This window comes from Cervus elaphus, chromosome 23 (genome assembly GCF_910594005.1).
Source record: "Cervus elaphus chromosome 23, mCerEla1.1, whole genome shotgun sequence".
Classification (NCBI taxonomy): domain Eukaryota; kingdom Metazoa; phylum Chordata; class Mammalia; order Artiodactyla; family Cervidae; genus Cervus; species Cervus elaphus.
Window position 1 is genome coordinate 23,568,819 of NC_057837.1, and position 13,208 is coordinate 23,582,026.

The window sequence follows — 13,208 nt, forward strand, 5'->3', positions numbered from 1 at the left end:
CTCTTCTAAAGTAGAGGGAAACACAATATGCAGTAGACCTGAGATTCTCGCTGGAGAAAGTCACTGTAGGGCATCTTGAAACTACTGTGGGCTGAAGATGACAGGCCCCAAGAGGATTCAGGGCTGCCTGGAGGGTCTACCTCCAGCTAATATTTGGAACTTAAACACATTTGCTGTTTGCTGCTCATCCCTTTAAGCTTCTAGCTCAAATTAGTGATTTTTAAGTATATAAAATTTCAAACCATGGAGATTTAAAAATCTTTGTAATCTTTAGGTTCCCCTGCTTGCCAGCTTCTTAATAACTGTCCGCCAGACCTTGATCAGCTTCTTTGTCCCTCAGAATATCCCACTTAACCTGCTTCCCTCATAATTCATTCCTTATTATGCCAAATCTGAGCTAGTATTCCATTTATGAGCCCTGTTACAAGCAAACACTTATTGAAAACTGTATGGCTAAAGAGCTGTTAGTAAACTCTTTCTGTATGTCTTTGGAGAAGTGTCTATTTAGATCTTCTGCCCATTTTTCGATTGGGTTGTTTGTTTTTTTGTTGTTGTATGAACTGATTGTATATTTTGGAAATTAAGCCCTTGTTGTTGGCATCATTTCCAAATATTGTCTCTCATTCTGTATGCTGTCTTTTCATTTTGTTTATGGTTTCCTTGGCTTTGCAAAAGCTTGTAGGTTTGATTAGGTCTCATTTGTTTTTTTATTTCTATTGCCTTGGGAGGCTGACTAAGAAAACATTGGTACTATTTATGTCAGAGAATGTTTTGCCTATGATCTCTTCTAGGAGTTTTATGGTCCTATCTTTAAGTTGTTAAGCCACTTTGAGTTTATTTTTATGCATGGTGTGATGCTGTGTTCTAACTTCGGTGATTTACATGCGCTGTCCAACTTTCCCAGCACCGCTTGCGGAGCAGATGATCTTTCTCCCGTTTTATATTCTTGTCTCCTTTGACCGTAGGTGTGTTGGTTTTTCCCCCTGGGCTCTCTGTTCTATTCCATTGATTCGTATGTCTGTTTTTGTGCCAGTAATACACTGTTTGGATTACTGTAGCTTTAGATTCAATGGACATGAACTTGGGCAAACTCCGGGAGATGGTGAGGGACAGGGAAGCCTGAGGTTCTGCTCTCCATGGGGTCAGGAAGAGTCGGACACGACTTGGTGACTGAACAACAAGCTTTGTAGTATTGTGCATTTTCCTCAGGATTGCTTTGGCAATTCTGAATCGTTAAAGGTTCCATATAGATTTTAGAGGATTATTTGTTTTAGTTCTGTGGAAAATGTCATGGGTGATTTGAAAGCTGCTCCCTCCCCTCCACCCCACTCCCCCCAAAAAATGTGAGGCATGAGATGGCCTGTGATGGGGTGGATGCCATGGGACACAAAGCGTAGTCTCTCGTGTGAAATTTGGATCCCAGTGTGAGCCAATGAGAGATGAGGACCAGCCCTCCACAGTCACGGTCAAAGCTGACAAGAAGAGAGTCAGAGGGCAAAAGTGACCTTCCATTCTCCATCAAGTGCTTTCTTTGGGAAAAAGGGCTCATATATGCTCATGTGTAAACTATTAGAACTAACAATGTACTTTGCTACTTTGCCCGGCATATAAATAGAACAGAATTTCAAATGCAGAGAAAAGCTGGCTAGGTTCTTATTTTCTTACAGAAATATTTGAGCTGTAATGAATTCATTTTTTACTTAGAGCATTAAGTTACCACCCCGCCCCCTCAACCCCATCCTGGCCAGCCAGCTAAATTAGCAAGCATGGAACTGATGGAAAATGAAACTAGATTACATTCTATCAGATGTCAAGCTACTTTACCATAATTACCTGCTTAAAAAATTAATAATGCTTCTGCATGATTTTCAAAACTAGACACTTACCAACCATTGAGAATTTTATTAAAATGAAAGAATGCTTTATGCCCTGCCTCCATTTAAACAAAACAGCTAAGTGGGAGAGCCATGGATGGGATTAAAAGTAACCAAATCTTCTAATCAACGACACTATTAGAGACAGTGAAAAGGCAAAGAGAACCCTTGTGTAATTCAACTGTAAATTTGAATGGCTTCAGTTACATTATTTCTGGAGTCTAAAAATCAGAGTGATAGACAGCTGAGAGGGAAAAAAAGATAAAAAACATTTTTGCAAGCAGATGAGATATCCCTAAGGGCTATTTACTATAACTGCTAAAGCAGTATTACTTCTCAGGATCAAAGCCTTTCAGGATAATGAATAAAACTCCCAAATAGTATGTCTGCCTATGGCACTTAGTTATCAGATAAAGTTGACCCCAAAGTAAAAGGGAAATACTTAACTAATATGCATTTTAATAAAAACTGCTGACAACTGAGGAAAAATAAATGCTGAATAATGAGAAACTGGAGAAAAACTATTTTTTAACAAGACACTGGGTCCTCTTTACAAATAACCAATATCTAGGTTCTAACCAAATCATATATGTGATGTAGGTTAAAATGCAAAAAAAATTTCTTAAAGTAACTTATAACCTAAAAATAATCATGAATTAATTTGGTCAGTCTATGTGTCTTTAAATGAAAGATGTTAGGAGATTAAAAAGAAAATTATAATACTGCTTCTGCCCTCATGGGGGATATAATCTAATCCATGACATTTGTTTGTTCTTGGCTTAAGTCATTTTTGGTTTTAATTTTTTTTGGCCATGCTGCACTGCTTGCCAGGTCTTAGTTCCCTGACTAGTGATTGAACCCGGGCCCTGGTGGTGAAGGTCTAACCACTGGACGGCCAGGGAATTCCCAAGTCATTTTGTCTTTAATGACACAAGAAAGAATCTTTTCACAAAGCCTTTCTAAGTAGCAGATCTGTACTGGTATGTGGGGAACTGTATTTCCAAGTTAAAAAAAAATAAAAACAAAAAATGCACACATGAATAAAAGTAACAGCTAAGAATACTGTAGCTTAGTAACTGTCTAAATTAGAACTCTCTTTGCACTGTTTTGCAACCTAACAAACTTCAAAAAAAGAACTTTTTTCCTGAATTTATTTCCAGTAGATTTATATAAGGAAGTTCATTGGGAGAACTGCACTGCCTTTACAATAAATAAAAGATAGGGAAAGGTGTATTTTTAATACTTAAAACAATATTTACAAAGAGAACTCCTTTATAGACTAACAGGCCATTTCCACATAGTATTTTATTTCTCACAACATCCCCCTTGACCCTGGTGTCCTAAACTGCCCATGCTGTTCCCATACCGTGGAAGGCTGACTTGACGTGCCCAGTGATACTGACTTCATAGAGGCTGGTATTTTCTAACACCCAGATGTGGTTCAGATGGGGAAAACCCCAAATTCAAATAGTTACCATACACTTGTCAACATGATCTGGTCTTTGACAAAATACAGTCAGCCCCCTCCACCCGGGCCCCGGTTGCTGGGGGGCGGGGAAAGGCAGTGGGTCTGAAGGGGCTGTAACCCCGCACAGGCTACCCCCACAACAAAGAAGAGGGGAACCTGGGGGAGGGGACACCAGCAGAAGACACCATGTGCCTGCTTGCGTTTGTCCTCTGAAGGAGGGAGCTGCTGAATCGGCATACTTCTCTTTTAAATCAGCTGACATATAAGCTACACCTGTTTATATCTGCTTTGGCTAATGTACAGTATATAATTTTGTCTTGGTTTCAGATACAAATAGATGGTTTTAAAAGCTTCTAAAAACCCAGTAGTGTTGACATTCGTACAAGGGGCCGTCCCTTATATTGGTGTGTTTTTTTTTTTCCTTACCTCTACATCCTTCTTCAGCTTTTCCAGGAATACCTTTTTGTTGTTGTCATCAATATAAATCTTTTGACCCTCATTAATGAAATCATTATCCTTTAGAGTTGGCAGTTCTTTGGCCTAAAAAAAAGAGAGAGAAAAAGAATAAGGAAGGAGCTTGACTAAAATTTAAAGGACTCCTATGCCCTCCAATCCTGGAGGTTAAGTTTCCACCCTGAGGCTGAGTTGCCCTGCTCCCTGAGGGGTCTTACCCAAGGCAACAACATGTGAGGTGGCTTGCGTGCCGCAAGGGGGCGCCAGTGAGCTATGACCACTGGAAGCATTCCCACTAGGAATGGAGGGTCAGACATACTCCATATTATGAGGCTTTTGTAACAGATTTCATGGTTTCCTAAGAATGAACCTGAAGGCTTTCTTAGATTCACAAGAAGTCTTCTAAGTATAGAATTAGTATTCTTGAAATTCTCTGTCAGGAACCCTCAATTTTCTTACTGGTTCAACCCAACTCCTCACCCACCCCCTCCCCCAACACACACTCTTTTGGGGTAGCCTTTTCTGGGTTCATGTTAGAGATAAAATGTTATCTTGCTCAGAAAAGCACCATCCACAATCATGTACAAATCTAAGTTGGGGAGAATATGCAGCCAAAGGTTAGCCATCTGCCCTTCTAAACCTTCCGGCACGCCACTCCAAGAAGGAAATCCTCTTTTCATTTGGATAATATTGAAGAAAAATGTCTTCTGGCATAAAGCATATAAAGATGAGATGCCTACCCTTTAAAACTAAATAGGATGGTAGTGAGCTGGCAACTAAACTATACTTATGCTGACCAACACAAAGAATGCATGATTATCAAAACATGGGTCGCAAGCAAAAAAACAAAAACAACCTAGCTTTAAAGTAGTGTGTATTATTCACCTTTGTGCAACCTGCATTCTGGGAGGGTTCAAAACCCTTCCTCCCTCCTTTTGACTGACCTTGTAAAAAAACAACCACTCCTCTTATTTCTTCCAGTTGAAAGGAATTGAACATAATACCTTGCCTTAGTATACTAATGAATGCCTCCTTTCCCTAAGTGTGAACCAAATTGGGGGAAAAACCCAAGGAAAGAAAATATTCTCCATCCTGGTCTCCACACTGCCTCCCCCCATTCAGAGGTATGAAAATCTCACTGGGTACATACGTCTACTGAAAAACAATGTGAAAGAGTTAGTTGCTCAGTCGCGACGCCAGGCTTCTCTGTCCATGGAATAATTCTCCAGGCAAGAATACTGGAGTGGGTTGTCTTTCCCTTCTCCGGGGGATCTTCCCAACCTAGGGTCAAACCAGGATCTCCTGCATTGCAGGCAGATTCTTGACCATCTGAGCCACCAGGGAAGCTGAACCACCTTCCAAATCTCTGAACTTCTCACTTTTTCTTCCCATTTTGTAAGGTATACACATGTGTGTAAACTACTCATGTCTATCCATAGACACACACGCATGTGTATTATGCAGTTCTAAATCGGTAGCTTTGCTACTGATTTTAACTTTGAGAAAATCTGCAGTTTTGTGAGTTTTGATTTTGATATAACTACTGCCAAATTGATTATCTTTGCAAAGCTCAGGAATCCAAAGATTCCATTCAATAAGTGGTTGCTGAATGACTGTCATGTACAGGAGTGTAAAAATGAATAGGTGAACACTTCTATCCTTAAAGGAGTCTTTAATTTTGTATGAGAGACACTGAGAGCAAAAGAACACGGCAGTGTGTGAAGCACACAGATAAATAATGCGGCTCCTGAGGACTGATCTACTTTCAAACACTTTTTTGCTGAGTCAGTTTAAAGAAATGAAATATCCTTCATCACAAAAACTCACCAGGGTCCAGATGGATTAACTGCCTAAGTTGGTCATTCATCATTTAAAAATGTAAAATGTGAAAGAAAACTCTCAATGTGAAGATTATTAAATGTTTGAGTCAATTACACAGACCCTAAATTATTTTCTTGGAACTGAAACAGTGAAATCGCACAGTGAATGACATGTGAAGATCTGAAGTTTTAACAAACTCAGAGGCCTGTGAGAAGCTAAGGATCAGGAAAGGTAAAAAACTGGAGTGCTTCAGAAAGCGCTGAAGCCAGATCTATATACAAACATAGGAGATGCAAAAGGATCACGATTCCCTAAGTAGACAACATGGGCAATATTTGTTTATATTTAGGGTATGGCTGTGTGTGTGTTCGGGGGGCATTAAGGATTCAGATCTGCCTAAACTCCACAACTCATTTTATGAGTGTAAGCAAAGAACAGGAGAGGGATTCTTGTTTGTGAGCGAGAAACCTGAAGGCAGGGCTGACAGGCTACGGACAAGGCAGTAAATGACATACAGTCTGTGCTGGGGGTACCAGTCACACTCATGGAGACGAGTGAATGCCGTTTTAGGGTCACCCCAGCAGAATTACCTCATGTGACAGGGGGAATATAATCCTACCTCATAAAACTCTGGACACACTGTACTATATTACTAGGCTTACTTGTGAAATTTCCAGCCACTAGGGATGTATTTAGATTGGATCAAGTTCAAAAGAGGGCAACCAGATTGGTTAAGAGACTTAAGGGCTTACTGAAAGGCTCAAGAGGTGTAGGTGGATCCTTAGGGCAGTGGTTAGAGGAACCCAATGCTGATCCACAGATGCCCCCCCTTCCCCCCCCCCGCCCGGTGTCAGCAGGATGGCAGAGTGCTTAGGAGCACCAGGGTTTAGAAACATGAATTCTGAGGTTCCTAGCCTTAATCCTCCCCCTTACTAGCCAGGGCCAGTTCCTGGACCTCTGCAGGCCATCTGGTTACATGCAGAAGGGGAGACCCTGCTGAGCCCTTGATGTGCATCCATTTATTAAAGTGCATCATCTCATTTACTCTTCAAAACCACCCTAATTCTCACCGTCCTCATTTTACAGATAGAGGAACTGACTTAAGTGAGATAACACAGCTAAGGTCTCCCAGCTTGCTAAGTGGAGCTGGTAAGCCAGTTCCCGAGCTGATATGGGAACCTGGGCTGCCTGACTCTTAGCAGAATTGTGTGTGTGCATGCTAAGTCATTTCAGTCGTGTCCAACTCTGTGTGACCCTACGGACTGTAACCTACCAGGCCCCTCTGCCCATGGGATTCTCCAGGCAAGAGTACCAGAGTGGGTTGCCATGTCCTCCTCAGCACAACTCCATGTGTAGCAGAATGACTGAGATTTTGGCCAAAACTTGTGTGACGTTTAAATAGTGAGGTGAGTGGCACTTATTGTCGTTGTCATTGCTGGGAGCATTCAGTAACTGGTATGGATTTAAAACTGTATTATAGGTTGAGAGAAAATATTTTCTTTAAAAATGGAGCTTCACTGTTTTCTACTAACAGCTGAATGACAAAACTGAAGTTGCCTAACAAGACACCCTCCAGAAAACCCTGGTGCTTGACTTCTTATAAATTTCAATATATCCTTCTAATAATGAGCAGCATTTATATTAAAGAGCACCTTTTTTTTTTTTTAACGTGAGGGAAACTATTTTGCTGTGAATTAATGAATATCATAAACTCTTGGTGTTAACGCTGCCCACAAAGGTGATGTCCACAGAGAAGCACATAAATAACTGTGGGCAGCAACCGATCCCACCCCTTGCTTTGCAGCACCAGATTATTTGCACTTAGGGGAGCTTTGAAAGCATTGAAGTCTCTGGGTCTGGCTTTTTAATGGGCATCTTTCATAGCCTTTCTAACTCAATGCAGAACTAGCTAGAGGGCGGAGGAAATCACTAGGGCTAAAGACATCAGCTCAGAAACACTTGTGAACTGTGGACTTGGAGGCTGGCTCCCAGCTAGCGGTCAGTCACCTTTTTTGAAGTGGTTGTAGGTTAAGTCTTCATTTATTAGCTCTGCGTTAAAATTCTCCCAGCTAGTCTTGTGTAGACTGGGAGCCTCCAGTACCTCACATGGTGCTTAAAAGTGGCAATGCCAAGGAGGACAAGGTGTCCTGCTCTTCCTACACTGCCCTCCCTGGCCATGGGAGTGAGGTGTGTAAAACCAAGGCCAGCACAGCTCACATCTATATCCCTTTTGCAGGAAGTGACTGTACTGGGGTGGGCTGGACTCAAAACGGCATTCATCTCTACTGATGTGAAGTGTCAATGAACAAACACAGCGAAAGGCATAAGCAGAGCGACACGGGTCTCCCAGTCAGCGAGCTATCCTGCTTTCGTTGTGTGGATGAAATTGGCACAGTGAATATTCCTGGTACTTTCCTGGCAGGTGATCGCCTACAGCTAGAGTCAGTATGGCCCAGGTTTCTACTTGGGACACAGACTGAAGCATGTGCTTTTGAGCACAGGCTGAAACCGCGCCACCTGGGTTGTATCTTGGCTCCTCCAGTTATTAGCTGTGTGACTTGAGCGAGTTACTTAACCTTCTCTGTGGCTTGGCTTCATCTTTCAATGGGGATTAGCAGACAACACTGTTGTGAGTATTACACTCATTTGTACTGTTAAAAAGCTTAGGGCTCTGCTTGCCACGTGGAGAGTTACATATAAATGTTCTTGTTGTTTGCTGGTCATGTTCTCAAGTATGGGGTGTGAATCTAGAGAAAAGTTCATCACCGATAAATCCAGAGCAAGATTTAAAATAAAAAGTTGGCATATTTAACACTTTTATAACAGCTGGGGTGTTTAGACCCAGCTGCTCAATCTGTCCAAGCTTCAGTTTCCTCATCTATATAATGGAATATTAATAACACTTATCCAGTAGGATAATGAAAAGACAGGAAATGAATGAAAAGACAGGAAACACACAGTGCTTGGCAGTGAGAACTAGGTATTAGTTTGCATCTTAGTTGCCCATCAGTTTTGACCATGACCAATGTTGTTACAAAGTGTTTCCCGCTAATGAAGAATATAGACTTATCCATCTCTTCTATCCTTCCTGATTTTCTAGAAGAAATAGGCTCTTTAAATTTGGGATATCAGTAATCTAAGCCATGTTGAAATCTGCCTGTGTTTTCAGGTTTTCTCATTAGGCACAAACACCTCCTGTAATGTTCTCAAGGCTGTTTCACTTCACTGTGTCACACACGGTACACTAGAGGCTGGGTACGCCCCTGCCCTGGCTGCCCTCCAAACCTTGACTGCATTCTCTTGGCCAGAAAGACCTCTGGTCACTGCAAAAGCTCTCCCTGGCCAGAAAGCTTCACTGAAATCCAAGTGAGAGTAAAATGTTGCTTTACAGTAACTGGGTAAGTTAAAATTTTAGAGTAATAAAGTATATTTTATGTCATTTATTAATATGGAATAAAATAGTTATATGGCCAAAGACAGACGTTTCTCTTAATTTTTCATGGGTTTCATTTTTCTCAGCGAGTAAATGATAATATTGGGTAATTTAGTAAATGCGATTTTGCTGACTTAAAGCAAAAATTCACTAATTGAACTCTCAGTAGCCAGAAAACAACCCCAAAAAACTAGAGAGTAGCAAGCTCCTTGGGAACACTTTCTAAAGTAGGTTTTTTTTTTTTTTTTTTTTTGCTGTGAGCTGTAAAAAGAAAACTGTTTCATTATAAACATTCCCTCCTTTGCTTTTTGTAACTACACTATTGGGTGAAAAGTCTCTTATTTATTTTTGGCCATGCTAGGCGGCTTGTGGGATTGTAGTTCTCTGACCAGGGATCAAATCCAGGCCCTCGGCAGTGAAAGCACTGAGTCTTAACCACTGGACCACAAGGAAAGTGCCAGTTTTTGGTTTCTTTCAAAGCACAGTATTATAGGTTGTCACTCAGCAAGTCCAAATTCTTAAATAGTAAGAAACACACTATTAACAATATTGGTCATTGTCAAAGATGCTTTATGTGCATCAGGGCTTAAAGAGAATCAATGTGTGGACAGTATTCTAAATGTATAAACACTTCTGAATATGTAAGTATTCCCTAGGATCCAATAAATGATGTAAATGATTTCTCAGGACACACTTGGCCAGCAGTTTGAGATTAAAAAAAGGGAAAAATATTCAGAACTAAGAGCTACAAAGTCCAGAGCTTTGTTTTTAGAACTGTGCCTCTGTAGCCAGCTCAGCAGAAGGCGGTGGCCAGGGACAAATGATGGATCCTGGGAGCAGGGGGCTCTGCTTCTTTCCATTAGGATGGTAGAAAGAGTTTTAGAAAGTGCAAGGCATTTGCACTTTGCATTTGCTTCTAATATAAAAGTATTTAGCACTTTTAATAAACTTTAAAATTTTAAATTACTGAATTTTGCACATTCTCCAAAAACAAAAATATGCTTACTAAAAGGATTTAAATTTTCTATTTGTTTCAGATAGAAGTTAACCTGTTAGCAATATGTTATATTTCATTGATTCTGTAACTTGGTGCATGATTGCTGTCATTCGTGTGGAGTTTAATAATATTGGATGTGTTAAGAGTTATTAGTAAAGCCAGAAATTACATGGAAATTTTCATTAGCTTTTTAATGTCACTAAAATATCTTTTGGATGACTCAAACATTTTTAAAATCAAATATTTAAAATCTGTATTTACAGACAAAAACTTCAAATACAGAATTCAAATGAAAATATACTGGCTTTTAACATCATTCTACAATTAAGTTTTACAAAGAGTCTATTAAATTGCTACTAACAGAAAAATTAAAAAATACATGTACTTAAAATGCTCAGAGCCAAAATTTATATAATACAGACACATTTCAGGATGGAACCCTAACAGGGAGATGGAATGTACTTCTGTCACACTCGAGCATTTAATGCAAACAGGGTTCTGGCACCAGAAGGTTTCAATGAAAAGGATGATGCATAGCATAGCACCCCGTGATTAAAGGACTTGTATTTCAGAAAGAAATGAATTTTTGTTCAACGTGCTCATTTGGCAACCTGTTTTTAAAAAGTCTAATTGTAAGCCTTGGTGTCCAAAATTGCTGTCCGGTGTCCCTTTGATTGACCCTATTACACTTGGAGCTGAACTCACAGCATAAAAAATATGTACTAGTTATTGTCTCAAGTTAGGGACTGCTGATGCTTCTGATTTACTTGGTAGTCCAAGCTCACCTAAATGAAAATAAACTTGCAAAGAAAGAATAAACCCCCCTTCCATCAGGCTTGCTGAAGTAACTTCATAAGAATCAGAGTCTGTAGGGCTGAAGATATACTCCAGAAATATTTCTGTAAGGGAGAGACTTTTTAGCTAATCCTTACATTGGAGCTGGGATAAAGATAATTTGCCTGAATAACATCACATATGTGGTATCAATTTGGGGGTAGTAAGAGAGGTTAAAGATTTTATAATAAAATCAGTTCTGCTTCTCAAAACATTGAAGTCACAAATTTGATACATGGAAAGGCAAATTAGTGAATGTGCGTAAAGTTCAAACAGAAGTAGCAAAGATAACAGGTGTTTTCTCACAAAAAAGTACATATAACCTTTAAAAACATAAGCGGAACGTCTACACAAATTCATAGCTTGGGAAATGATCCAACATGTCATTAATACCTAGTTATTTCCATGCTGAGAATGTATATATTTGTGACCAGCATCTGGATATGAAAGTCTCACATAATTTTTGTTTTGAACCTCTTTGTGTAAATGTAGAAAGAGAATATACCTCAAAATACTTGGAGAAATAGCATTGCAACTAAGAAGCACAAAACCAGATAAGCCCTGTCATAATTCTACAATTTAGAATTGTTAAGGCTGGCAGGACCCAGCTGTTGGTTATTTATTTTCCCTAAAAGCTGATATTGAGAAAGTGAAACTTACTCCTTTCCTAATATTGTCAGACTTCTCAGAAGGGCCGTTTAAGTGGCATGGTGATGGCTTGGCTTTCCTCTGTGAGCTGGGATGTGACAGGTGAAGCATGTGCAAGCCATACAGTGTTTCCATCTGATTGGCAGATTCTGTGACCTGGATGTTGATGGTGATAATCTAAGAAATGTCAAAGTCTGAAAATGCACGGAGTTTGCCAAATTGTATAGTTTTTGGTTTAATACCAGTCTAGTGAACATTAATGACCCTAATTGATACTTTTGAACCGTGGTGTTGGAGAAGACTCTTGAGAGTGCCTTGGACTGCAAGAAGATCCACCCAGTCCATCCTAAAGGAGATCAGTCCTGAGTGTTCATTGGAAGGACTGATGTTGAAGCTGAAACTCCAATACTTTGGCCACCTCATGCAAAGAGCTGACTCATTGGAAAAGACCCTAATGCTGGGAAGGATTGGGGGCAGGAGAAGGGGATGGCGGAGGATGAGATGGCTGGATGGCATCACCGACTTGATGGACATGGGTTTGGGTAGACTCCAGGAGTTGATGATGGACAGGGAGGCCTGGAGTGCTGCGATTCATGGGGTCGCAAAGCGTCAGACATGACTGAGCAACTGAACTGAACTGAGTGAACATTAGAACTTCATTGTTTTATTATACATCTGCAGCAGGTTGGCTTAAATTCAAGCCATATTACATTTTGGAAGTTGAGTCTCTGCTCCAACTCTTTCTAGAATCAACTGCATAAGTTGTCAGAAATTCCCACATCTAACAGCACTGCTTCTGTGTGCTTGGGATAATCTGAGTTGAGTGCATTCAGTGAAGCTGAGTTTATACACTGCCATAAGCCAGACTGGCCTGAGCACTCTAATGCTGTCATTTGGGAGAAGCTCCCAGGAATCATACTGCATGTTATCTTTCCTCTTCACATGCCACTCTTACCAAATTCCAAAGGAATCAAATTTTAAAACTCCACTTCCCAGAATAACCCCCATGGTTTACATTATAGAGTTCTTAAGCCTTTGCTCAGACATCTGCAGACTTATGTAACAATTCAGAACATTTTTTCCATTAGTAATAGCAATCACCATAACCCATGGCCAGAGCAGACAGGACTTTGGTGATTGTCAAGTCGGCTGCAGTGCACCTTTGCAGGAGGGAAAGAGTCACCTGAAACAAGAGATGCTTGCAAACAATAAAGCATGAAGACCAATGAGATCCTTTAATTTTACAAATGAAGACGAAGTCAAATGATTTATCCCCAGACTTCCATTAATGCCAGAGCAGGGGTTGGGACTCAGATTGGCGAAGGCTCTGGTTTGGTGCCTTTCCCTTCCGAGCCCCCTTTTACATTAATACAGCATTTCAGGGCCAGGAGACAGGCAGATGGCCCTGCTTCTGCCCGATGGGAAAATTTCCCCTGCACTTTGGGTGCTGGGATAGGTGTATCTAGCTCTGGCTGGCAAAGGGAATAATTCACTTTCATCTGGAGAGAGAAGAAATTTTACAGAAGGTTAAAGTATTAGCTGAGTTGAGGACCTGAAAACCTTGATAACCTCCCTTTAACTGGTCATTCACTGACATGGAAAAGGAAGCAGTTTTTAACTGATAGCAAAGGAAGATTCCCAGAAGAATGCACTGCTGTTTCTGTTCCTTCTGCTCTGAGC

General features: G+C 40.5%; 1 protein-coding gene across 1 annotated transcript in view; it reads right to left on the minus strand.

Moving 5' to 3' along the window:
* Positions 1-13,208, minus strand: part of PIP4K2A (phosphatidylinositol-5-phosphate 4-kinase type 2 alpha) — a 178,569-nt gene that overhangs the window by 9,892 nt on the left and 155,469 nt on the right. Inside the window, exon 7 of the mRNA XM_043885113.1 lies at positions 3,769-3,882. Coding sequence (XP_043741048.1) covers positions 3,769-3,882 — 114 coding nt within the window. The remainder of the gene's footprint in view (positions 1-3,768; positions 3,883-13,208) is intronic.